The following is a 27,860-nucleotide window of genomic DNA, read 5'->3' on the forward strand; positions in this document are numbered from 1 at the left end:
AAAGTATGTATAATCTTTAGAAATATCTAGTTGAATAGCTGTACCTCTGTGGTTAGAAATCGCGATTGCTGGCTTTGTTCTTTGTAGTTTATCTGTTAGCAGTACAATTGCATTAGTAAGTTTTCCTTCAATCACGATTTTTAATTCATCTGTAAGATCATAATCAGTTAATTCCCAGCAATATCCAAATTTAGGATAGAATTGTCTAACAAAATTTGTTATGTTGTAATTTGCTTCCTCGCTTTCAACTTCCAAATTAAGATCCAAGTAGGGATTATATGTTAGTACTTGTTCAAACAATTTCCAAAAGCTGATGTTGGTTGGATGAAATGGCTTTATAATACCTTTCAGAAATTTTGAATAGGTTGTATATCCAAAGGATTTCAGTTTTTCTTCATCAACTTGATTCAGGGGACAGATTGTAATCATTGGTGGGTCTATTTCAGTGATGGACAATTTCTTTTCTGATACTATAATTGGTGGATTAAACAAGTTCTCAAGGGAGGTTTTCATTTGGAACGCAAACATTGCCAAAGAAATCAGAATTATCAGAATTTTTAGTATTGTTGACCTGTTCATGGTGATATGGTTGGAATAACTGATGCACATCACTGTATTTAACTTTTTTTGTATGTAAAAACCTTGAGGTCACTTAAGTCATACATTGTTTGCTTAATAGGTTTACTTACTTAATCAAATTTGGTTTTAACAGTACTTGAAGCACTTTTCGTAGAATATAAAACTTCCAAATTTATGTAATTCTACTGTAATTCAGAAAAAGGTTAAGATAATAAAGTTTATAACCTCTTAAGAAAGTTGAATCATATTTCTTAATTAAAAAGATTCAAATTTATTGATCTTGTAAATAGAGAATACAAAAATATATAATCTGAACTTGTTGCATATCTATCATGTAAAAAAATTTGTTTCAAAGAAGCAGCACTTTTTGTTTAATTTGGTAGAAAAATGTATTCAGCTTGTCAACTTCAATAAAACTAACAATGAATTTTAATTAAAACCTAATAATGTTTGTTCAAAATTATTACGTTGAACAATATTACACAAAAATATAACTTTTTATAAACTTTAAAAAATTCAATATTAATTGTATATGAATATTAATTTGTGATAGATTATTTTTTTATTTGTCAAAATATATCTGTATTATAAGGCCTACTTCTATAAATCAAGAAAATAGACAAAAAAATTAATGAGAAAAAAAAAATATTAAAAGAAAGGAATAGTTATTTCTTTCATCGTGTTATAAATGGCTTTCCACGGTCATAGAATGTACAGTTATAAGATTAAAACCAGTTTTTAGCCCCGAGGTGCTGAGAGCACGGGCTAAAAAAAACTGGTTTTGATCTTATGATTGTACATTTTTATATTCGTAGAAAGCTGGATATAATAGGATGCTAGACATAGTTTTTTCATATGGATGAGAACCGGTTCCTATCCACCTGATTTGAATGAATACGAGAAAAAAGGTTAAAGATAAAGATTCTTGCCTCCTCTTCTTTGAATAGTCCTAACTTTACAATAGAGAACCAAATAGAGAGCAGCTTTACAGACAGAGGAAAAAAAGACATAGATAGTCAAAATATACTTATCAAGACAATAAAGAAACATAATACAAAAACAAAATATATTAGTATGAAATTGATCTTATTGAGAGCTAAAAGTTGTCTTAGTCTTGTTTTTTTAAACTTAAACCTGCCAAAAAAATCTTAATTCAACAATGCAACCAAACTTTTGAAATGGTAGGTATTCTACTTTTATAGACAGGATATAATCTTCATAAATACCATTACTGTTTATTTTTTTTTCTATAGATAAGGTATTATTTATGCATAAAATGCCCTAAGCATTTAAGAAATTGACTTTGAAGAAAAACAAGCCAAATTGTTGACTTACCAAAACCTGATTGCTAATGGATGTTCGATGTTGAATATTGCATAACAAGAAAAACACTATTACCCCATGTTTGATAAATTCAGACAGTTGCATAAACACATTATTTTAGGTTATAAAAGGATAATTCAGGGTTTGAAAGAGACCCACTACACAGAAGGCTATCAAGGGGGGAGGGGGGTGGTCCACTTGCAACTAAAGTGATACTGCCAGGTTGCGTAAAAAGATGAAGGGAAAAACTGTGAGGACTATGGTCATGGACGCTGAATAGAAAATGAGTTACAGGGATATTAATGAATACAGACTTTGGGACTTTTGTCAATGACTTTAAAAACAGAAGAAGGGGAATAGTTATTCATCCGATAGTATTATAACTGCATCTCAGAGATTTCAATATGGAAAATTATATATGTAAACTAGTTTTGTTAGCCTCGTTGGGCTGAAGGCCTGGGCTAACAAAACTGGAATTGATTCCATGATTTTTATTTTAATAGTCTTTATAAATTGTCTGCAATACAATGCAATACATGACTTTGCAATATTGCAGAGAACAGGTTCTAGTCCAAGGGTTATCAGTATTGAAGCCATTCTGAACACAATATTATTAATAATACCCTTCCCATTTAAACTATTTGTCTCATTATTACATAAACACTGAGGGAGAATTTATTTATCCATTAACCCTGGATAAGGATATCCTGGATATTTTTTTTGTTTCTTTTTAGGACAAACCAAACTTTTAATCTACGTCATTGACTACAGTATTATATAAACAAAGGAATGACACCCAAGAATTATTGAAATTTATTAGTTGATTCATAAGATTGAGTGTCTAGATGTTTCAACCACTACTTGAAATCTACAGAAGATTGATTTTGTGTATCATCATTGGGGATATATATAAGGATGCATATTACATAAAACTTAATGTCATGCATGAAAGCCCAAAAATTCACAAACTTGTTTAAAACGAGTACATTATAGAAGTGTCTTTCTTAATTGTATCTTTTTTTATTACATGAATCACCATAAAAAAAACTTGAAATAGTACTTGTAGAGTAGGAGAACCTGAGATTTATAGAATATATGTATATTACGTATTATGATGTTATTTTTAATAATTTTTATTGAATATTAATTGTTTTTGACAGATGTTTTTATATAATTTGATAATTAATATAAATATGATTAGAAATTAAGAAAAATATGGTAAAATATATAAAAAAAATTCTGTGCATTTTAGTAATTTATGATTTTTTGGAATTGTCTTTTGATAATAAAGCAGCCTTTAACTTTAAATCTATTTCTAGGTTTTCTTTAAAACCGATTAAATTACGCCGAATTAATACTGGTTTACAACCATGCTGAAAAATTATGTATTACAGACAATTTTCCATTTTAAATTCAGTATTCAATATCCGCAGAAAGCTGTCTATAATACTTTGCGATAAATAAGTATTATTTATTAAATTTTAAATTCAAAGATGGAAAATTTTATCTGTATACCTTTCAGGTAACCTAAAGTTAAAAATCGTGAAAAAGTTGGTGACTTTTAATTGTGAAAGATAGATAGATACCTAAATAGAGTGTACTTTGGATTTAGGTTGCCAATTGACACTGAAAGGTTCTAGGCTTGAATGGTAGATAGATACTCAAGTAGGTAAATATAAAGATAGCTAGCGTATAAAAGTATAAAACATATATTGAATTTGGTAAACCCATTGAAAAGAAAGAAACTAAGCTTGTAAGATAGCTAAATAAATAGTAAAGTTGATACCGTGCATTGAATTTGGAATGTACCTGTTAACAATAAAATATAGTAAAGTAAAAGAAAAGAGGGGGCACGAGCTATATGTAATTGTCCAATGCTTGGGACCCTCTCCCGACTCTGTATTGAGTCTTCAAGATCAGCTGGTTATTACAAAAGAACAAAAATCAAAAAGCAACTGTAATTATATTGATAATGAAATATAGTAAGCTAGGAAGAATAAAGATAGAAAAAAAAGATAGATAGAAAGATGAAAAGAAAGATATATAGAAATGTTGATTTTTGAGTTTGGGATAGTTATTGACAATTAAATGTATTAATCATGCAAGATAGATAGATTGATAGAAGATAGATAGGAAAGTTGAGAATGAGTATTGAATATTGAATGTACAATATATTGCTCCAAATAAAGGAAACTGTTTTAAGATAAAAAGTGCAAAGTAGGGATCTTAATAAACAAGACAATGGATAAAAAAATATTGATGATAAACCAAATAACCCTTAAGAATTCAAATTATGACATGATTAATTTGCTAGATTAAATGAAAGTCCCCAAAGTTCACAAGTCAATGGATTGTATAACATGTTTTAAACCGATAATATGATTCTATCAAGTATAATGTAAAGAATATTATAATGTTGTTTATTACTAAACTTTGCATATTTCTTTATCCTATAGATGAATATTGCAAGGTAAAGTTTGGTTTCTAAAGACAATAGAAACAATTTTGTGACAAATAGGGTATAATTGCAGCTTTTTAAAAAGTGTTTGTTTATTAGGCTTCACTGAATAATATATTTCTTAAGGATAAGCTTTTTTTCTGGGAGGGGAGAGGGAGCAAAAAGTATTTTACAAATCTAGACATTTTTTTGTGGCAAAGTCGATAAAACCTCTATCAACATGTGAAGATACATTGTTATATCATCCCGATCATAATAGATAAATTACACCTTCTGAAGATTTAAGTATTTGTGGAAAAGTTTAGACAATGCTAGAATGAACATCCCAATCAAGATTTAATAAAAGTTACCTAAGTTTTAAAGCAAATATATAAGAGAACAAGTCTATAAACATAGGACATGTATCATTATAAATTTATGGCATAATATGGTATAATTAGATTTAAGTAATGTGCAGAAATTCCTTGTAAATTTGGAAACAACAATAGGTCACTAGAAGCCAGCTATTGTGTTGCCATAGTTTTGTACATTCTTAGAACCAGGTAAAGTGCAGAAATTCCTTGCAAATTTGGAAACTCTCTCAGCCTCTGACAGCTCAATCCTTTAAAAACTCAAGAGGTTAACCAAATGGTAAGTTATTCACAATTATTTCCTTATTTAGACTTGCTGGTTATAGATATATTTAATTTCTTAAAAAGTAATTCGGACAATAAACGATGGATATTTGCACCCTCCAGGTCCAGATATAATGAACCAAATTACCCTAAAGTAGATTAAAAATTTTTGGAAAAAAGGTTTAGATACTGCTAGTTTATACCAACCAATCATAGTTTTATTTTAGTACTTAAATAAATTAAAGTATGTGTTTGTTTTGAAAACTTTGGTTACCAGTATGAAATACAGTTGAAGTCCTCCAGAGCCGTCAGGGGCTGACTTAATACCCTATTAGGCCAGCCCCTTAGTGGACACCCGGACAGGGTGTATGGTCAAGCAGGTGTTGTTGATGCAGGATTGCACGGGGACTTCTACTCCATCTCCCCGGATAGGACCACTCCGGAAAAGCTTGCATCTTTGGTCCTCAGCCAAGTCAATTGATATATTATTACTTGGATGTTGAACCAGATTTTCTTGTACTCTGATTAAGTGATGCTCGGCAGCAAGCTGAATAAAACGATAATAACCCACTTTTTACACCATGCCCTCTCTTCCTACTGGATGAATGAACTGACCATTAAATATGATCCATATCAGCAACCTAAATTGTAGACAAATTTCCCCTGTTAATATATCCACGTATATCCTATATCCATTTTTATGTCAACATTAGTTCAACCTTATCAAGAAATGATTTTATAAAATAAATGTTAACCCTTACAGATCGGGCCCCTATTCCCACCTTAATAGATCGGGGGGGGGGGTCATATTGCCCCCCCCCCTCTAACTCGGCTTCTGTTACAGATAAAGACGTAAAAGATAAAGACGTAAAAATGACATTGAAAAAATAGAGGGGGGGGGGTCAAAATGACCCCCCCCCCCCCGATCTGTAAGGGTTAAACAATTCTAACTATCCATTTGCAAAGATATTTTAGCAGGTTCTAAGCTATATTTTTTTAAGTATCGGGCAAGAAGCAAATACACGCCCTATGAGATGTAGCTAACTACACAGAAAACAAAGCAAAGCATTGCACGTCATCATACAACATTAACATTAAACAAGGATAATCCTCTTATATAAAGTAGTAAGGTTGTTTTGTTGGAATTTTTAAGATTTCAATAAACATTGAACTGATTGAGGTTTCTGAAAGGTTATAGTATATTATTTTTTTTAAATCAAATATTAGGATGTTTTTTTTACTATTTTTCTGCCCTTTTATACCCTTTGAATAATAAGCCTCCTTAGATGCTAGGGGTGCAGCGCAGCAATACTAGCTATTATGGATTGTTTACTAGCAAAAGAGAAATCAAACCAAAGTTAAGATTAGGATTGTTAATTAGCAGTCCCAAATGGATAAAACTTAATATATAATGTAGCTAATTTTCAAGTTTTATACACCAAAATATCCAGAGATCTCTGGGATAAGACACTCCCCGATAAATTGATGTACATCCCAAGTGATGATAAACAAAATTATCCATTTCTGTATGTTAGAATCATTGGTTGAAACGCTTGAACCCTTAACTAAATGAAACAACAAATCAAAATTCAATAAAAGTCTACATGGTAGTTAAGCCAAAGAATAAGAGTACGTTATTATAAGACTTTGGGGAATAGTGTAATAAACAAACCAATGTCTCCTCCCTCTCTGAAAATAGCAGCAATCTCCAGTATTTATACCTGACTCTAATACCCAGGTTAGGGTTACTAATGAGAACCCCACATGGCTAATACTATCCAATGGCTAATTTTCAAGATATATTCATAGACGTTATAGACAACATAGGATAATATTATAACAACAATCAATAAGAATCATACCTGACTCTAATACCCAGGTTAGGGTTGCTAATGAGAGGCCCCACATGGCTAATACTATCCAGTAGCTAATTTTCAAGATACATGCAATGCATAGACATTATAGACAACTTATATTAATAAACATTAGCATATAATAATTATACCTGACTCTGATACTAAGGTTAGGGTTACTAATGAGAGGCCCCACATGGCTAATACTATCCCATTGGCTAATTTTTAAGATATGTTCATAGACATTATAGACAACATATGTTGATAAAATATCAGCAATAAACAATTATTCTACCTGACTCTAATACCCAGGTTTGGGTTACTAATGAGAGGCCCCACATGGCTGATACTATCCAAAAGGTTGGTCCAGGTTGTTAGCTTGTCAGATATCTCTGTGCCTCGTGACTCAAAACCCTAAAACAAAATTGTTGTCAATTATATTTTCTGAAAGGGTGGGAAATGGCGTAAAAAACGTCGACCTACTAACATTGTTTCCCAGAAACTTGAGAACCTAATCAACAAAGCCATTTACGAGATTATATAGGAAATATGGAGAAATACATCCTACCTCGTATACAGTGTGTTTTTTTTATGAGAACTTTTTTGAAAGCAATTTTACCCCACTTATAGTTATCAGAATTTAATGATTAATGGCTTATTTTCTTCGTTTTTTTAAGGCAATTAATACAACAACAAAAATATTTCAGTTTTTATTTAAAAAGTACAGTAAAATCTAAAATTCAAAACTTAGGTGTCAACATCTAAAAATGGTTTTAGCGCATTTTTCTTATGCTCAAATAATCAACCTTTTGCAAGAATGGCTGCTAAATACTTCAAAGTTAAGATATAGAGCTAAAAATGTATACAGATACTATTAGGGACATGTACTAGAACATATCAAAGTTTGAAGGTCATATCTCAACCAGGGAGGGACTACTGGCCCCCCAAAGTCGACTACAGGAAATCCATTTTTTAAGAAAAATGCGCTAAAACCATTTTTATATGTTGACACCTAAGTTTTAAAAATTAGATTTTACTGTACTTTTTAAATAAAAACTGAAATATTTTTTTGGTGTTCTATTAATTGCCTTAAAAAACGAAGAAAATAAGCCATTAATCATTAAATTCTGATAACTATAAGTGGGGTAAAATTGCTTTCAAAAAAGTTCTCATAAAAAAAACCCACACTGTATATGTTAGATGTACTGGCTTTTATTGATTAACAAGGGTGCCAACATCCATAAGTATAATAATATAATCAAAAGGCCAGCTAAATTGATAAAGAAACGAAAAAAATAATACTTCATTGATATAGCAAATCTATAAATCTACCTACTATTATATCCATGTAAATTTTAATACATACAGACATAAAGAGGTCTTTTTTTTAAAGCCCAGCTACTCTTTAATCAAGGTATGTCCGTTTGCCCATATTTCACAAGTTCAAAGTAAAGGCATAAAGACATACATACCGACATTTCTAATTACAAAAGTGATTTTTTTTGTAATTCTATTGACAGTTTTTTTTAAATTCTACAATATTTTTTTCTGTTTTTTTTTAATCTAATTCCAATGTTTCACTCCTTATGAACATAATTGTCCTTGTATTTCTATTTGTATATGAACATCTTTTTTATATATGTTACTCATTTATAGACTAACATGTAGGCAATTTGCTTTTATGATTATTATTACATAACAATTTTTTTGTTGCAGTTGTAATGGATATAGGATATATGTGGATTTATTGATAATAATATTGTTCGCTAATATGAACCTCGCTTATTGGTTAGTTCGTTCATTCAGTTGGAGGGAGGGAATGGGGTAAAAGTGGTTTTAAGTGGGAAATCATTATTTTAGCCAGCTACCAGTATTATTTTATCAGATTACATTAAAATCTGTTGCAACATCTAATTAATACTATATCAATTGTTGCAGTCTATAAGTCTATATAACATGTATTCAATCAATTAGATTACTTATTAGTTGCGTAGCATCTCTACAAATAAATGTCTCCAGCCTTTCTTGATAGTCTCAATTCAAAACTTTTTGTTATTGGCCTTATATGTCTTATTCTTTTTTATTTAACCTCCTTTAAATGTTCAGCTTTATGGTGCTTTCACACAAAGTGGTTTGTTGAGGACTGGTAACCCCCCATAATTTTGAAAAATCTAAAGTATGAGAGAAGAGTAGTATTTTTGCAGGCTTTCAGGAAACCCTAACTTGCTGGGCTCCTTAGTATTCAATATAACCTAACCTAATTCTAACAAATTAAAAACTCCCACCTCCTTTTACTTTATTTCAAAAACAAAAGGGAAAGGGTTTCCATGCTTGACGAGGTACTTTTTGTGCCTTTAATTTTGACATAATACTCTGGAAAGTGTACACAAATCTATAACTGTAATGTGAGGTAATTATCAATGTTTATCCCAAATCATTTGGCAACAGTTATCCTGTTATCTGACCAAAGAGTATGTTTATCATTCATCTACATAATGGTTAGTTCCTTAGTTATTACCATAATACAATCACAATAAAATGTTATGTATTACAGTAAGCTAACATTGTGTCATACCTTATATAAATTGTCCTAGGAATCACCTAATGAATATGTCATTAAATGTAGGACAGATTGTAATACAAAGTTGTTGCAGTCCAAAAAATGCCCATTTTTATCATTACAATATGTTATTTGACCCTAGGATCTTAAGGGATAAGACAATGGATGCTAATTTGAAGCATACCATCAATTATGATAAAATAATCTTTCATGAATCATTCAACCAATTTAGTTTATTCATGGCTGTGTCTTTGGGTGGGTCTTAGCTATTTATTTGTTTCAACCCTCCTTTTGATGATAGAAACAAAAAAGATAATATTTTTTTCATATTTCAAGCTTTTGTAATGTTCTTTTTACTAGCTAGCTTATTACTGTGTATATATGCTAGCGGCTGTGCCCCTAACATCTAGAAATCCTGAATTGACAAAGCAGAATACAGAAAATAGTTAAAACCCGTCCCATGATTTAAATCTAATGAATTAACATAAAACCATCCCAGGGCTTATGTAAAGCTTCCTTAAAATGGAGGACATAATCAGTTTAGCAGTTATCGAAATCCTAAGCTACAGACAAGAACACTTACTACTTTATATAATAGGATAATGGATTTCAAACTTCTTAGCCACCTAAAAGCCTTACCTACTGGTTTGTAATTATTTATATTTTCTCCAGCAAAGTGAGTGGCCAGGGATGTTATTAGAATGTTTACAATCCTGGTAAATCAATTATGGGTTTGTTTATGTACATAACATAAGTGGTTACCAGGGAGGAAGAGGACATTGGACCCAATGTTTTATAAGAATAGTTTTACAAATGATACTTTTTATTCATTGGTTAAATTGGTTAGTAAAAAAATAGCAGTTTATTTTTTTCATTTTGTTACATCTTGGAAATTTACATCAATCTATTGCTCATTTTCTTATCCCTTTGATCTCTGGCGCTAATATAGGAACAAATTTATAATATAGATGTATATACAGATAACTATCTCCCTCTCTTTTTCAATGACCTTTTTTGTCTGCTACCAAATTATTTCCTGCAACTCGACTTTGGTAATATCCTCTACACCATTGGTTGATTTTCAATTACCAAATTAAGAGTCGGCACAAGGACATTGTGATGGGAAGATACAGTTATTAAACCCCTTCTCACTCTACTGTTTTACTATAACAGTTAGGAAGTTGAATCCATTTTTATGGAAGCAGAAATATAATGTTTACATATCAGCGTATTCATAAACATTGATTTACTTATATAAATCGACATAATAGTAATGGTATATTCTAGTTGTTATTTTTATTTTACATAAAAAATTTTGAATTATAAAAAGTATTTTATACATTCATAAGATTAACATTATTTAAAAATAGTATGTATGATTTCAATTATGGCGATGTTCAAAGTGTACACCACCATTCCAGTTTCGCCTCTCTTGAAAGTGGAATGGTACATTTAAAATATTGTATAGGTATTGATGATATTATCACCAAGAGAGGCAAAATTAGAATAGTAGATTACAAAAATCATATCAGTATTGAAGATATCATTACCAAGAGAGGGGGAAATGAAATAGTAGATTACGTTTTTTAGAGGGTTAAAACCGTAATCATAGATTATATTTCTGCTTCTATAAAAATGGATGTAACTCCCTAACTGTTTAATAAATGCTAGTATGCTAAAAGACACTATTTTTTGATTGGTGAAAATGTTTAAGACAAACTATTTAAAGTACAAATCTTTATAAGTTTCAGTAATAGGGATCATTGAAAGACAATTAATTAGACAATTCATAATTCCTATAGAATACAAATGCAAAATAATTCAGATATTGATTATTCTTAATTTCCCTGAGAAATACCAATTTTTGTTATCAATATTGGTTTATATAATTATCAAATAAAAAGTGCATTACTTATTAGTCTACATAATAAATGTATAAGTATAGTTGTATAATCATAACATCTATATGACACAAGTGTTGGATACCTGAAATCTCAAGGGATAAGATAATAGACGATAAATCAATATATATATATATATATCAAATGATAATACACAAAATTTCCCTTTAGCGGCCGAAACGTTTGAATACTCAACTTAATGAACTAACAAATTAAAATTTAGTTAGAGTCCCCAAACTTGTTAATCCAACGAACAAGAAAACGTTTTTATAAAACTTTGGGCGCTAGTGTAATACACAGCCCAATGTCACCTATCACCCTAGGTGGATACTCTTCTCGTCTGCTAGCAATTGCTTTTTTTATGTAGGTACTTTATATTTCCGACGCTAAAGTTACGTATAGCTCACGCTGGCTATTATTCTTTTACTTTAATGTCTGATTACTTGTGTGAGACTAGTTTTTCAATAATTTCTTAAATCAATTTTGTAGTAAAACCATTTCCAGTATGGATTTGTAACCGATTAATGTACGCTGGATTTAAACCGGTTCTGATCCATATTGAAAAATCATGTAGAGAATAAAATTTTCAAACAATTTTCCACGGATATTATATTAATCATATAATGGATGTCAGTTTTGTTGTCACGGACCTTCGACTTCTCAGGTCTACCAAAACTGGTTTTTAATCTTATAAAAATTACCCCATATGTAAATTACAATTAGTAGTTGTAACGTTTTAAAAATCAACTTGATGAACCACCCAATCAAAATTCAATAAAAGTCTCCAAAATGGTTTAGCAAACAAATAAGAAAACTTTTCTTTACAGAACTCTGGGTACTGGTGTAATAAAGCGCTCATTGTTCCTTCTCTCTCTCTCTAAAAAGCTATCCATTCTTAAATCCTTTTAATTCTACTTTATAATTTGTGTTAAAGTAAGAGTTCTAAAGATTAAACTTTATTCCATCCCATAAATGTAAATGTAAAATCAAGATTAAGATTCATAGCCAGGGTTTTGAGCCATCTCATACATTAATATTACAGTAAAGTTGCAGCTTTTTGCCGTCCTATATACAATTTTCTTCAAAAATAACAAAAGTTTTTAATGTTTACTCGAGGATATACGGAAAGTGTCAAGTGTCTGAAAAAGAAGAATGGAGGAGAACAAGAAAAGAAAAAAAGATGGATTTAGACGTATTTTTATGAAGTCACACATGACAAGACACTGTATAACTCTCTAATCTTAGACAAAAAGTTATAACATTGATTTTTGAAATGTAGATTTTAATTTTTTTCCAACAAAATTTACATGTGGTATTAAATTGTTATAAAAGTTTATTAATATTTGGATATAAGCCCAACATTTCCATACCAAACAATCCCTCTTCTTATCAAAGCACCTTGGGAACTCTAAAATTTTAGTGTCTAGTGTGATAATAATTCAATAAAAGACTACAAACCCATGCCCTAACCCGACCCAAAGAAAACAAGTGAAATCACAATTCAAATTTATGTCTGGGAAAAAGCTTCAGGGATTAGGCATTTTTGAAACTGATTAATATCCGCAGGATTAGAACCTGTTCTAAAGAAAAAAAAAAAGTTGATACAAAAAAAGAAATATTTATATTTATTGAATTTAATATTTAAGTTCAGTTATAATATCAAATCATTAAAATGATTAAATATTAAAGGAATTTTAAGTTCTTACACAGATAAGGTTTTAAATAAAGATAAGTAAAGTGTGTTACTTTATTTTATGTTTTATTATTATTTGGCCACAACTTGGTCAAAAATGCTCACAAATCAGACCTTTTTCGACCAAAGATACTCAAATGGTTCCTTTACAAGCCCAATCAATCAGTTTTAAGATATCTTTATATTTCAAGAAAAATTTATGAAAATACTAAAAAACAGCAAATTTGGGTGTTACCTTTTATATGCACAGATACCATAAAATCAACAGAAAAAATACTTATTTTTACTTTTCTGTCATTTTAAAAGTTTGATTCTGTTAAATTGGCTATTCTTGAAGGGATTTATGCATTGAAATATACTGAAACATAATATTGGGCAGAAATTAATGTATTTCAAAGAAAGAAAATTTTTAAAATAAGAAATTCGACCTCTATCACTTCAGAGTACAGCTGCCAACCTCCAGTTGACAGGATATAGTTAAATACTTGTTAGCAATAATAATTAGCCTAAAAAGTAAAACAAAAAGTTTTTTAATACGGTAAAAAAATGATAATCTAAATCTTAATTTTGAGGATGATGATCTGAAGGACGCTCTTACTGGTGGTGATGATGACCCAGATCGTATCCAAGTACATGAGCATTATGACAACTCATCTATTGAACTATGGTCCAATTTTTGTATTTGTAGCAGCCTCCAATTAAAAGTTGTAACAAGAAATATAACCATCTTTTAAAAACTACTATATTTACCTTATAAATTGGAGAATTTAAAAACCATGATTGTATGAATTGGGATTTCTCTTGATTGGAGAATGCTACAAATACAAAAATCGGACCATAGTTTAATAGATAAGTTGTCATAATGCTCATGTATTTGGATACCATCTGGGTCATCATCACCAACAGCAAGAGCATCTTTAAGATCATCATCCCCAAAATTAAGATTTAGATTATCATTTTTTTAACCATATTAAAAATTTTTTGTTTTTCTTTTTGGGATAATTATTATTGCTAACAAGTATTTAACTACATCCTGTCAACTGGAGGTTGGCAGCTGTCCTCTAAAGTGATAGAGGTCGAATTTCTTATTTTCCAAAATTTCTTTCTTTGAAATACATTAATTTCTGTCCAATATTATGTTTCAGTATAATCAATGCATAAATCCCTTCCAGAATAGCCAATTTAACAGAATACAACTTTAAAAATGACAGAAAAGTAAAAATAAGTATTTTTTCTGTTGATTTTATGGTATCTGTGCATATAAAAGGTAACACCCAAATTTGCCATTTTTTAGTATTTTCATCAATTTTCCTTGAAATATAAAGATATCTTAAAACTGATTGATTGGGCTTATAAAGGAACCATTTAAGCATCTTTGGTCGAAAAAGGTCTGATTTGTGAGCATTTTTGACCAAGTTGTGGCCAAATAATAATAAAACATAAAAAAAGGTAACACACTTTATTTTAACTTTATTTATTATTTGAAATTTTATTTTTATTAAATAATTGTTGATTAGATAATAGATCTATAGTATAGAAGTATGTACAGATAACTACCTCCCCCTTAATCAATGACCTTTTTCGCCTGCTAGCAATTAGTTTTCTGCTACTTGGCTGTATTGATATTCCCGTTGATTTTCAAAAACAAATTGAGAGTCGGCACAAGGTCATTGGGATATGCATGTATATTTAACCCTTTTTCCCTCTAGTGTTTTACTGTAATGATTAGATATGCCTTAACCCTGAAAAGAATGAAACTTAAGTCTAGTAAATTATTCATGCTAAAACTATTAGTGTGTTAGTGTGTGTGTGTGTGTGATTATGTGTAGAGTGTTTGTGTGATTATGTGTAGAGTGTTTGTGTGATTCTGTGTAGTGTTTGTGTGATTATGTGTAGAGTGTTTGTGTGTTTCTGTGCAGAGTGTTTGTGTGATTCTGTGTAGTGTTTGTGTGATTTGGTGTAGAGTGTTTGTGTGATTCTGTGTAGAGTGTTTGTGTGATTCTGTGTAGTGTTTGTGTGATTTGGTGTAGAGTGTTTGTGTGATTCTGTGTAGAGTGTTTGTGTGATTCTGTGTAGAGTGTTTGTGTGATTCTGTGTAGAGTGTTTGTGTGATTCTGTGTAGAGTGTTTGTGTGATTCTGTGTAGTGTTTGTGTGATTTGGTGTAGAGTGTTTGTGTGATTCTGTGTAGAGTGTTTGTGTGATTCTGTGTAGAGTGTTTGTGTGATTCTGTGTAGAGTGTTTGTGTGATTCTGTGTAGAGTGTTTGTGTGATTCTGTGTAGAGTGTTTGTGTGATTATGTGTAGAGTGTTTGTGTGATTCTGTGTAGAGTGTTTGTGTGATTATGTGTAGAGTGTTTGTATGGTTTTTTTAATAGGCCAGGCAAAATTTAAATTAAACTATGTCTATCAATTTTATATTAAAAAAAACTAGTAATGTCAATTTTGTGAGTTTATCAAGGGGTTTGATTTGTTTTAGATTTATGTAAGTGTTCTAATATGTTCAATACAAGTACTAAAACAAAATAGATGCATCTTTTATGTTTCATACTATTAAAGAAAAAAAAAACTGTTTTAGCTATGTTCTATAATTAACTTTTCTGTGTGTGTAATTCTGAGTGATGAAATCTAAAGTCTAAGTTTTTTATGTCTCAAAGCACAGCAGAACATTTTCATTTCAGAAGTGGATCCTAAACTAACTAGAAAGGAGTATATAACAGTAGGAATATGGGACTCTGAAAGACTATTGTGGTATTGTAATATAATATAGCATAGGCCTTTGAGAACTGTATTTAAGGAAGTACAAAAACTTAGAAATGGAAGGAAGGCTGAGAGACTTTTAACTTTTAGCCTTGATTTGAAACATATTTTTTTCTAGAAATTTTGTCATTAAATGCTACATTTCAGTCAAAATTAAATCTGAATTAGCAACATAATTTAATATTCTGTATTTTGTTAAGTTATTTTGAATATCCAATGTTCAATAAAAACTCTTTTATTTTATTTTTATTTGCAATAATTCCTCAAACACTACAGGTTACAATTCTTTAAATAAATGTATAATTTTAGATGTATATTCTAGACAAGTACCTCGCCCCCTTCTTGACCTTTTTGTTTGCAGACAAGAAAGAATTTCATTAAATATCACTTTCTAAATTCAGTTGTGTAAAAAAACTGACATTCATATTTGTTCAGTTCTGTACAAGTTTGCTTTTATATAGTTTTTCATAATAACACAAATCTGTAATATTTTAGGTTATTTTAAGTACAATTATACCTGTCTGTCTATCTAATCATATATATCATCTATATATCTATCTATCTAACAATAATATGTAATATTTATGATTATGTATTATAGTAGAATTGCACTCTGTTGCACCAATTTCTACCAATTTCATGATTACAGGGATATGTTTCCAAAAAAATATATTTATGGGGGTTGTGTTCTTAATAATCCCTTAAGACGGCTTTCCCCAATATTTAATTCTGTGTGTGTAAGGCTAATCTAACAACTATTAAAATATTATAAATGAATTGTTTGATACCTAAGTCTACTTTAAATGCAAAGACAACATCAAAAAAAAATGCTATCTCCAGTTCAGAGTAAGTTGTAAATAAAATTAAAGCAACTGTTATTTAATACTTTTATTATTTCAAAAAAAAACTTTTTTTCTTCTTATAGCTCCTATTCCTGTAGCCCAGTATATAACACATATTACTTTTATTTCTTTTCTACATTAGGTAATAAGAATAAAAATATTACAAGCCTATTTATAAAAAGCAGGAAAATATGCATTTTCATGATAACTTCAGTAATAATGTTTTGTTTAAATCATCATGATTATTTGTCCTAATACATTTCCTTAGGTAAATGTAAGGTTTATATTTATTAATTTGCTTCTTTATTGGGTTAAGTGTATTTCCTTTCACCTTTGTTTATTTGGTTTAATAAGTATTAAGTAATTTTATAATACCTTAGCAACTTCATGTAAATTTTTTGTATGTAAAATAATGAAGAGTGCCATTTAAAAGAATTTGAATTTGTTTGTTTGTTTAATTAAAGATAAGCATAGTGTTATTGTCTTTTATTAATCAATAGTAAAATTAAAGGCTAAAATTTTACTTTTGGACCAAATAATCCTTGTTTTGAATTTTAAAATATAATTTACACTAAGGAAACACCTTGGCAAGTAAATTCTACCAGAATACTTCTTTGGAAATGTTTAATATTTTAAATCAAACATCAATCCAATTAAGATTAATAATATGATCTGAATAATATCAGAATAATTAAACTATAGGCTTGAAATAATTTCTAAGAAAACTAAGAACACAAAGCTTGCAACTACAGCAGTATAGACATTTGGACAGATAATATACTTTTGATATTTCTACTGTTGAAAAGAAAACAATCTTATCTTTACTTAAATAACATTTTAGTATAACAGTGTTTATTCATTGTTTCTTCAGTGACATATTTCATTTACACACAAACAAGTTAAATATTCTTTTACTAAAATTAAAACTGAAATGGAAGAAGTAAAGTCATTCATAGGTAACCAAAAGGTTAATTTAAAATTGTAAGAATGTAAAATTTCCATCATACTTTCCTATTTTGTTAACTCATTAAAGTCAATCATATTAAATACAGTAATTGCAAATAATCCCTGGCTTTGAAAAAATTATATCAATTAGGTATTTATTGAATTTCAGGAGAACACAGAGGGCATATAGCCTCAGTGTTACAGTTAACTGGTGAAGGAGTTGCTTTTGTTGGTGAGATTTGTCCTGCTTTTGCTGGTGGAAAGATTTTAGGTAAATTAGCTAATATTTCCCAAACAAACATATCCTAACTTATTCTTTGCTTATACAGGTATTCTTCAATAACTGAAATTAATGGTTGTGCAATAAATTCAATTAAGAACAACATTTGTTTCTGAATCCTGTCATTCTCTTAATTTTGGTATGTTTTGAAAGTAAAGCCTAGTACACTCAAGACCTCTCAAAATTTGAGGTTGACCTATGGAAATTTTAGGTCAACCAAGTTTATAAAGATATTTGTTGGCTGACCTCTAATATTCTTTAGTGAACTGTGCTTAGGTATACATTAGAGTGGGTCGATTTTGGATATTTTTTTCTGAGACCAAAGCGGGGATCTGCAAATGATTTTTATGAATATAATACACCTCTGAATGATTTAATATTTATCCTAAATCTTAAAACCGCTGACGACCAGACATACAATTGTATAGCAATTTATAAATGGCTGTTAAAAAATTTATTGAATCAGAACTATGGCTTCATGGTGCTTCAAGAAAAGGCATTGAGGAGTAGAATCAGGAACTTTTAACTGTTTCAATAAATCTCGTTCCTAGCCTGAGGAAACCTAAAAAACCTCTACAAATTGAACAATTCTCAATAAACCTTAAAAAATGGTAGTTTTTTAGTCATTTCTAAAGCTAGGAACGAGATATTTTGAAATAGACAAAAGTTCCTTATTCTACTCCTCAAGGCCTTTCCTGGGAGCACCATGAAGCAATAGTTCTGAATCAATAATTTTTTATTCTCATTTAAAATAGCTATACAATTATATGTCTGGTCGTTGCTAAAAGGTTGGTAAATAAAAGGTAAGGAAGCAAAAAATGACTTATAGCACGAAATTCATTATTACAGTGGGGAAATGCACAAAAATATTTAGCCCTCTAGCACTAATAGAAACTGAGATAATAAGTGGAATGGACTTTGCATATTTTTTTATTAATGAATTACATTTTTAAGTGGTTGCATTCTAAATCTCAATTTTTTTAAATTCTTTTTCTGTAAGAAATTTTCTATAAGTTAGTTTATCTGTTACACATCCCTTCTTTGTCTAATTCTGACATGAACCGGCCATAGTATACATGCTATCAAACTGATCACAATTCTATTCATATATGTAATTGATTATTAGGATTTGCAATAAAACAAGCTGCCATGTTGATTGATCCCAGTGCAGATGTTCAAAACCAAATAGAGGATGATCTACAATATATCAAGGAGTCTTTGGATGATATTCGGGTTATTTTCTACTAATCTATATTTTTAAAGTTTACTACACATGTCTTTTTAATCTTAATATCAATATTTAGGATATTACAACTGAAACACTTGAACTCGTAGCAGAAATGAGATACACAGATGGGATAAGGGAAATTGATGGCAAATTTGAGGACATGTTAGAAAGTGATTGTAACTTGGAAAAATGGGCAAATGAGTATACGTATGACAGATCTCGCTGCAAGACTTTTGTGAAAAGAGATTATAATGAAAGAAACTTAACAGCATATCTGAGACACATTTACACAAGATACTGCCACAATGATCTTAATCAATTGTTCTCAACATTTGATATGCTAATTGCATCTAGGTAAAGTAATTTCATTTTAACAAGAATTAAAATTTAGCAATAGATCTTTACTGAGCATAAATTTAATTTTTTATCATCTAAGATCTTGTATTACATAATGAATCAATTAAGATCAAAGTTCCTTGCCATTGAGACAACCTATCTGAGTAATTCATATGATGACAATGCCGCTGAAGACACAGAGGCTTGTATGAGTTCATTTTATAATGATATGGATGACCTTATTACAAGTGTCAATCAGGTAGGATTCATAGTTAAAGTTGAAATAATTTAATTCAAATTTAATTATCTGTATAGTATTGATATTTTAGATAAAATTATGTAACAAATAAATCCATCAAATTATAATGATTTTTGGCTGTTATCAGATTACACTTATTGATCAAAAATATTATTATAGGTTGAGCCATTTTTCTTGCCATATAGGTCACTTGTCAAGGATTATCCAGACAGAATGGGACTAGGTAAATCAAATTATTTTAAAATACCCTAAAATCATATCAAAGATTAAAAAGAAATGATAAATGAACTATAACCCTTGAAAGGTAGCAGATAATTAATTTTCAAGTCTAAAAAAAATTTACATAAATTGTTGCAAAATTTTTGAAATTGCAGGACATACTTTTATTTTTCAATTTAATTATAAAGTTCATCAATTATAATATTGTACCTTGTTGTTTAATAATAGGATAATTATTTCATAAAAAAAGATTAAAATCAGAATTTAGAAAATTGACATACAGACTTTCTGGTATTCATTATAGAGTTGCTACACTTTACAAATCATGCCTAACTGTTAAGAATTAATAGGAAAATTCTAACATGTCTAAGACTATTATGGACATATTAATGATTGGACTATAGACCAACTATTATTATAGAAAAGCTTGGCTTTTAAACAAATGTGTAATTGAAGGTTATATCCCTGATGTAAAAGAAGATGGTAGAAAGAAAAAAGTTTCTTGGCATACCCTAAGGGGTAAACGTGGTCTATTCAAAAACAAAGTTATGTTCGAGAAATTTGAACCAAAGGTAATTTATTCATTGATTAAAAGTATATTAAATTTATAACACATATTAATGTCTGAAAATCTTAGGATGGTTACACAAAACTGAAGAACTGTGAGAGAGATGAAGAAATTACTGCAGTTGTTCCCAATAAAAAACTTGTCCCTGGTCTGTATAGGTAAAACTTATTACAATTATAATCTAATTCAAAAACATTTACATTAAGCAAATGCTGATTTATTATGACACAACTTTTAATTATTGCTAAATGTAGTTTTACCATTACACTTATTTGTGATAATTTATATTTTTCTTCATATTGGACCTAAAAATAACTGAGCAATTTTAGAAAGAATGATGCAAGGAAACATAGAGTTGGAAGAACTGTCAATTGGAACATGGGGCCTAAGTATGAAATAGAACATCACATTCATGAAAATATATTTGTTTATGAGGTTTGTTTTAATATTTTTAATATATTTTAACAACTTTTTTGTCTTGTTGACAAAACTTATTTTTGTGGTATTAACTTTTTATTGCCACATGAAAAAAACATCTTTAAAATATTTAGGAAAAGGAGAGAATTGTTGAGGATGGGGAGAAAGTATGGAAAACAATTCTGTACATGACATTTGATAATGAAACACTGGAATGGGAGGAGGGGCAGGGAGATAATTGTGAAAGCGATAATGAACATGAAGAACTGAATGATGGGGCTTCTGAAGATGAACAAAGTGAAGAAGAGGAAAGTGAAAATGTATATGAAAGTTAAGATAAAAGTGAGCAAAAGACTTTTATAACTCTTTCGTTTCAGGAAGATAATGCTTATTTTCTTTAATTTCAATATTATCTACTTTAAAAATTATATAATTTTACCTTGGGGGAGCTTGTTCAGACCTTTGGCATTGTATATAATTCAAAATGTAATGTAATTAATTTTATTCATATTCAATTTTATAACAGGATTTAAATATATTTTATTATAATTTTTTCTTGTTATGAGTTATAAGATATATATCTAATTTAATCGTTTTACAATACTTTTACTTTAATATTTAATTTGCATCAAACTGCCTAGAATATATAATTCATTCCTTATAATTTCAAAAATTAGTAACAGAATAGGCAATGAAAAAACAACATATTTTATATTACATAAGTGTGTATTTTATAATAACTACACAATGATAGGGCTTTGAATTTAGGTAATTGGTGAATAGTTTTATAATCAGAATGAATAGGTCTACAAAAATTATTTTCATTCTTAATCTATATTAACTGTGGTCATATATTGTCTTTATGGATGTTTCAGATCCCATTCAATGACCTTACATTTATTGCAATTTTAAAGTCAAATTTTTGAAAATAGAAATTTGTTTTGGACAAAATTTGAAAAAAATCAGGGGCTCTCATTCAGCAAAGTCAATTTCATTTGAAATTGCTGATAATTTGGATATTTTTATGCCATATTGTTGACATATAACTTGTGCGGGGTATAACTAAAAGGAAGTGGGTAAGAAGGGGCGGGGTAGAAGGAAGTGAGTTGTGGGGAAATTTTCACATATAAATGTTTGTCAGAGTCTTGATATCATGTCATCTATGTATTCTAACCAATATCATAAAATAAGCGTTGTGAGGCTACCAAGACATTAGATAACACTTAAAAACATTTTACATCTTAAAAAATTGTATAAATATTTAAAGGTTGGATAGGAAGATAGTACTTAACAGTATAAATTTGAAATATATTTTGCAAAAAAGGGGGAATTGTATTTTGCATTTACTTTGCATTTTTGCATGTGATAAGTGACACAGTAATATTGGGATTTAAATCAAAATTGTTTTTGAAAGTCAAGTCTTATTTCTATTAAAAATAAGGCACTATTTAAAAATATAAAAAAAACACTGTTTTATTTACCCAAATTTCAAAGCAATAGTACCTAAACTCCATTTTATATGGTTTTATTCCACTGTGAATAAGATGAAAAAAGAATAGTCGTTTAGTGAAATGGAGATAAAATGTAAGAATATATGTGGCTTACTTTTCTTAGGACTATTATATTTGGGGTGTTCTTATAATAACTTTAAAATTCTTAATCACACATGCTAAAACATATATTGAGTGTAGTTTAATTCAATATACTAATAGATCAATGGGTGAACAATTTTAGAGATATTCCTTAAATGATTGTGGCCTAGTTTGAGGCTATTGTTTTAGAGGAAATGGGTAGGACATCCCATAAAAGTTCATTAAAAGGAGTTGAAATCCTTCAATAGCAGTGAAAAAATATAACATGTTTATTGTCTAACAAAGGATGTATTTCAGATTAAGTAAATGATTATAGCAGAAAAGGAAAACCACCTTTTTATCCTCCAATGATATGACTAAAATAATCATTAAGTAAATCTCTTTACTATTTGCTTGGCAGATAATTCCACTGGCTTTTACATTTTTGACTAGCAAATATATATTGATAACATGGTAGAAAAATGCATCAAATGTTAAATTTTCTGTCATACAAAGTAGTAAGGCTGTTTTGTCTACAGCTTAAAATTGCAATTACTACTGAATCAATTGAGTTTTTTATTTTAAAGAAGCTTCAAGTATGTTCTAAGGTGGTTAAAGAATAGGGATGGTTTTGGGCTATTTTTCTGCTTCTAGAATACAGAGCACATAGATGCTATGGGCGCTACTAATAATAGAAATATTTTTAAAAAAAAGGTAAAAAAACAATTGTATTTTAGCTTAAAAGAATACTAAAGGGTGGGTATTATATGAATTCAATCATTCTTGTTTGAAAATATTTTGTAAAGTTATGTAACAAATCAATGAAGAAGCAAGCAACTCCCCTAACTTACAATCTCTTGATGACATACAGCCAGACACTAGTTTTAGAGAAGCTTTGATTACTTAGAGTCAAAATTAAACTTCAAAGATTATTCCAAAGCCATTATTACATATCAGTTACATATTATTACTTGGATGTTGCACAAGATTTTTAGGTCCTCTAATCAAATGATACTCGCAACTTGCTAAAATAACGATACCCCCCAACCACCCTCTTTACTCCATCCCCTCCTACTGGATAAACGAACTGATCAATACATGAGGTTTATATTAGCAACCTAAAATTTTTCCACTGCTAATATATCCAAGTTTCCTATATCCATTCTAACAAATATATGGGAAAATAGTAAATAGCATAATGCAGTAAATATACTCTAAATTTTTACAAGAAAGAAAGGTAAACATTTTTACAAAAAGCCTAGAAGGTCTTTTTTTAGCATTTTTTGGATAAGTATGAGATCGGTAAAACAGACAGACAGACAGATAAAGTTAGTTACATAGTAGATGCTCATTAATTCATAGAATTTTTGAAAAATAACAGACATTCTCATAAAGCAGCCAATACCCTAAATTTTTAAAGGCTGGCATAAAGAAAAATATTATTAATTCTAGAGCATATTTGCTACTTAAACTCATTAAAGTTAATTCAATAGCAGTATTGTATTTTAGCTGTTTATAAAGGTTTGCTGTTATTGTATAAACACATTGAAAGATACATCTATATTCTATAGACAAGTTAGTAGGTCATTTTATATCTTACAATTCTTTTCTCTGTGTATTAGGATCAATAGGTCGTTTGTTTGTTCATAAAGATCTTTGAATTGAATAAAATTTTTCAAAAAATAAAATAGTTATTGATTTTAGATAACATTTTCATGCTAAAATTCTTATTGATATATACTTTTTAATTTTGACTGAGAGAAGTATATGATAAATAAAAATTATATATGCTGAAATAGTCAGTTGTTATAATGCCTAATGTATCACGTAAGATCTCTTTAACGGCTATTTACTATTGTTCCATGGTTATCAGGAACGCCTGACATTGGTTCTTCAAGTCTATAAATAATTAGGGCCTTGGTAGAAAATAATGAAATTTATACACATAAAGGAGAAAAATACTATACTCCTTTTCACTTTTTTTATGCTTATCATTTTTATAAATCAAAATGATGAGGGGGGGGGGGGTGTTTTAACCACCATTCTTATCATTAAAAAATGTACTTACATCTTGAGGGTTGGAAAAGTCGGGCAGATCTTTCAACGTCAGTGACAAAGCTGGACAAACAATGTTTATTCTCATTTTCTATTTTGTTAGTATTTTGCAAGATAATTGCATTTTTGTGTTTATTTAAAAGATGAAACAATGAAATGAATTGAAAATATGTTAGGGGATATTTTCCTTGTACTTGTTTATTACTATAGTTAGGTTAAATTAGGTAGTAAATAGTCCCGCAGGGTTGAGACACAGAGGATAAGGCAACACAAAGGAAAATAACCTCCCCAAATCTCCAATTATTTCGATAAAATAAGGGGATTTCCATGCTCTATAAGCACTTTGAGGGAAAGCAACTTATCATCTTTTTTTGTAGTTTTAAAGCATAATGTAAAACACCTCAAAAATGATAAGATTTGCAAGGTGATCAAAATATAAAAATGAGAATAAGATTCCTATAGCAATGCCCGACAGGGCTCCAGAAATAAGCAGGATTAGGTAGGGCTGGTTAGCTAGGATTCGAACATACCTACAAAAAATAGTTGGTTTATGAGATTAATAGATAGATAAGTTAGGTATTACATAGATATATTGATAAATAGATAGATAAAGTTTAGCAATTTTTACACTACATGAACCAACCAATCAAAATTCAATCAATAAAGTTGTTCTAACGAAGATGTAAAACTTTGGGTAGCAGTATAATTTGGAGTCCATTATGTTAAAAAAATTAAAGCAACAGTGTTTGAAACGGTTATCCTTGGGATCTTTATGAAATTACCAATAAGTTTTTCTATTTCCGCATTGCATAATACAGGCTCATAAATTAAATATTAATATTGGACATTTTGCACATGCAGAGCTACTCTTAAAGTCTTAACAAAACATGTAAATTGTCTAACTGGCTATTAATCCTTTTTTTTTTAATTTTTTTCTCTTCAAAATTATTGTAAATTTTAAATGCATCAAAGTAAAATATCTGTATGTCCACGAGGTAGGAACCCTGTGCAAACTTACAACTGGGTCTTTTGGATATCAGCGTATAGCGTCGGAAATATTAACACAGGTAAATCGCTACAAAGGATCTTAAAGCATTGGGTTATACATATTCTTTTATTTTAAATGCTACACTTGTGCTAAGTATGGCCATAATTGACTTTGTTAATTCCTAAGTACCTAAAATAGGTATTTTACAGGGATCTACATGGATAAGATAATGAACCTTGAATTAATGTAGATCCTTAATTAATGATGATACACAAAACTACCCCTTCTAAATATTAGTATTATTGGTTAAAATGTTTGGAAACTCGAGTTGAGTTGAACCATCTAATCAAAATTTGGGGACTAGTGTAATAAACAAGCCATTGTCCCCACCTCCAGCTGGGTATTTTAAAATAAGCTTTACATAATATAGAACTTACCTAGCTACTTATAGGTAATAAATTTATACATTATTGATAAATATCATTGGACATTTGTTCAAGGAGTAAAATAAATCTCTAATCCTATATATTAAAGTAAGTAAACAGTGTCGTGTTCAGGTGTTTTGTAAGTGACAGCCTTTTTTAATACCCCATTCTACCAAAATTTAGAGGGTGTGTATTTAGGGGAGTGTAATACAGACAAAAAGAGAGGAAGATACCCCCCCCCAAAAAAAATAAAAATAAAATAATTTAAAAACATGCTGAACGCCCCCCTCACGCACATATTAACTTATTTGTCCCCGTAACTTTATAGTTAACGGTAAAATAAGACTGCAGTAGGATTTTAAAGTAATCCTGTGTCTATACTCAGGGAGGGAGGGAACATTGAACTGTAAATTAAACAGGTACCCAAGGTTTTATAATCCTGTGGCTATACTCAGGGAGGGAGGAAGCATTGGACTGTAAATCAAACAGGTACCCAAGGTTTTATAATCCTGTGTCTATACTCAGGGAGGGAGGGAACATTGAACTGTAAATTAAACAGGTACCCAAGGTTTTATAATCCTGTGTCTATGCTCAGGGAGGGAGGGAACATTGGGCTGTAAATTTAACTGGTAACCAATGTTTTACTAACCACGTCTCTTATTCTTATTCATTGGCTTAAAAGTTCAGGAGTGTTTTTTTAAATTTTGTTTGATTGGTTCCAAAATAGTAGTATCCTAGCTTATCACCTATTAGTTTTAATCTGCAGGTTTTTTTTCTAGAGTAAGGCTTTCTAGCCATCAAAATATTTATCAAAATCAAAGAAAAACGACACAAAACTATTCAGCAATACAAATTTTAAAAATATATTTATTGTTACAAATTTACTGTCAAATATGTTTTGTACCCATTTCTCATCTTTTTATTTTTACATACAATGCACTTTAAGATTTAAATGTCTACATCTTTTGTATTTTGACAAATTAAAAATTTTACCTATTGTTAAAAATACAGTTTTATAGAGACTTAAGTTTGTTTATGAGACATCTAGTGATAAATTACAAGAGTAACAAAAAAAATATAAAAAAAACAATGAGCTTATTCAGCAATGCAGAAAAATATCGTGTTTCAAGAATTTAAATTGACATTTGTATTTATACAACAGGGAGGGAGGGGACATAGGATTGTAAAATACACTGGTACCAAAAGTTTGCAACAAAGCTATAAGTCTAAAACTTGGGGTACCTTTGTTAGTTCCAAACTTTTCAACCAATAATTTTTCAATCTACAGAAGTAGTAATCTTGCTTTTGAATCATTGGGGCTGTGATGTATATAAATTAATCTTATAGATAGACGGAAAAAGTAAATTACCCACTAGATGCTCATTGGTATAGGGAATATACACAAAACAAAAAGACGTCTATCTTGAATAGCAGATGAGAAAATCACATTTTCCTCATAGCGTTACGGACTGACTGACGGACAGACAAAATGAATTAAAGAGTAGCTACACTACTAAAAACTTACCACTGCATATTTCTTCTTTTAAAATATTTTTGTCAGGAAGATGTCTAAAAATGTGTTATTTCTTATTTCACTTCAAAAATCATTTTAATTTAATTTTTTTTAATCACTTTAAATCATTAATCACTATATTATTTTTTTCACTACATCATTATAATTTTTTATGGTTATGTCACATTTTTGGTGGTTCTAAGCTAGAAATAACTTTTTTTTTGGGTGGTAGCTTTTCTTTCACACTTTTTCTGTCATTTTGAAATCTGAAATAAAGAAACAAAATAAAATAATGGTATTTATCACATCGTAGGCAGCTTTCCCCGGACATTAAAATGAAAAATTAAAAGAATAAAACCAGTTTTGTTAGCCTCAAGGAACTGTTGGCCCGGGCTAACTAAACTGGTATTAATATTCTGATTTTTATATTAGATTTTGTGGAAAATATGTTAATTTCGATGTCATACATGATTTTT

General features: G+C 29.5%; 2 protein-coding genes across 2 annotated transcripts in view; one reads left to right on the top strand and one right to left on the bottom strand.

Moving 5' to 3' along the window:
* LOC145324087 (protein dispatched homolog 1-like) overlaps positions 1 to 27,646 on the bottom strand; it is a 69,435-nt gene extending 41,789 nt beyond the window's left edge. Inside the window, exons 1-4 of the mRNA XM_080166712.1 lie at positions 27,397 to 27,646; positions 24,915 to 24,988; positions 24,472 to 24,521; positions 7,123 to 7,241 (exon numbers count right to left, since the gene is read on the bottom strand). Coding sequence (XP_080022838.1) covers positions 7,123 to 7,241; positions 24,472 to 24,521; positions 24,915 to 24,988; positions 27,397 to 27,404 — 251 coding nt within the window. The 5' untranslated portion in view covers positions 27,405 to 27,646. The remainder of the gene's footprint in view (positions 1 to 7,122; positions 7,242 to 24,471; positions 24,522 to 24,914; positions 24,989 to 27,396) is intronic.
* On the top strand, positions 17,387 to 21,169 carry LOC145324053 (uncharacterized). The gene is made up of 10 exons (XM_080166680.1): positions 17,387 to 17,536; positions 17,695 to 17,796; positions 18,932 to 19,038; positions 19,110 to 19,387; positions 19,499 to 19,628; positions 19,788 to 19,851; positions 20,304 to 20,419; positions 20,485 to 20,573; positions 20,745 to 20,850; positions 20,967 to 21,169. The coding sequence occupies exons 1-10, from the start codon at positions 17,512 to 17,514 to the stop codon at positions 21,165 to 21,167; spliced, it is 1,218 nt and encodes a 405-aa protein (XP_080022806.1). The 5' UTR covers positions 17,387 to 17,511; the 3' UTR covers positions 21,168 to 21,169.
* Positions 27,647 to 27,860: the final 214 nt, after the last annotated feature.

This window comes from Acartia tonsa, chromosome 7 (assembly GCF_053477335.1).
Source record: "Acartia tonsa isolate MP-2025a chromosome 7, ASM5347733v1, whole genome shotgun sequence".
Classification (NCBI taxonomy): domain Eukaryota; kingdom Metazoa; phylum Arthropoda; class Copepoda; order Calanoida; family Acartiidae; genus Acartia; species Acartia tonsa.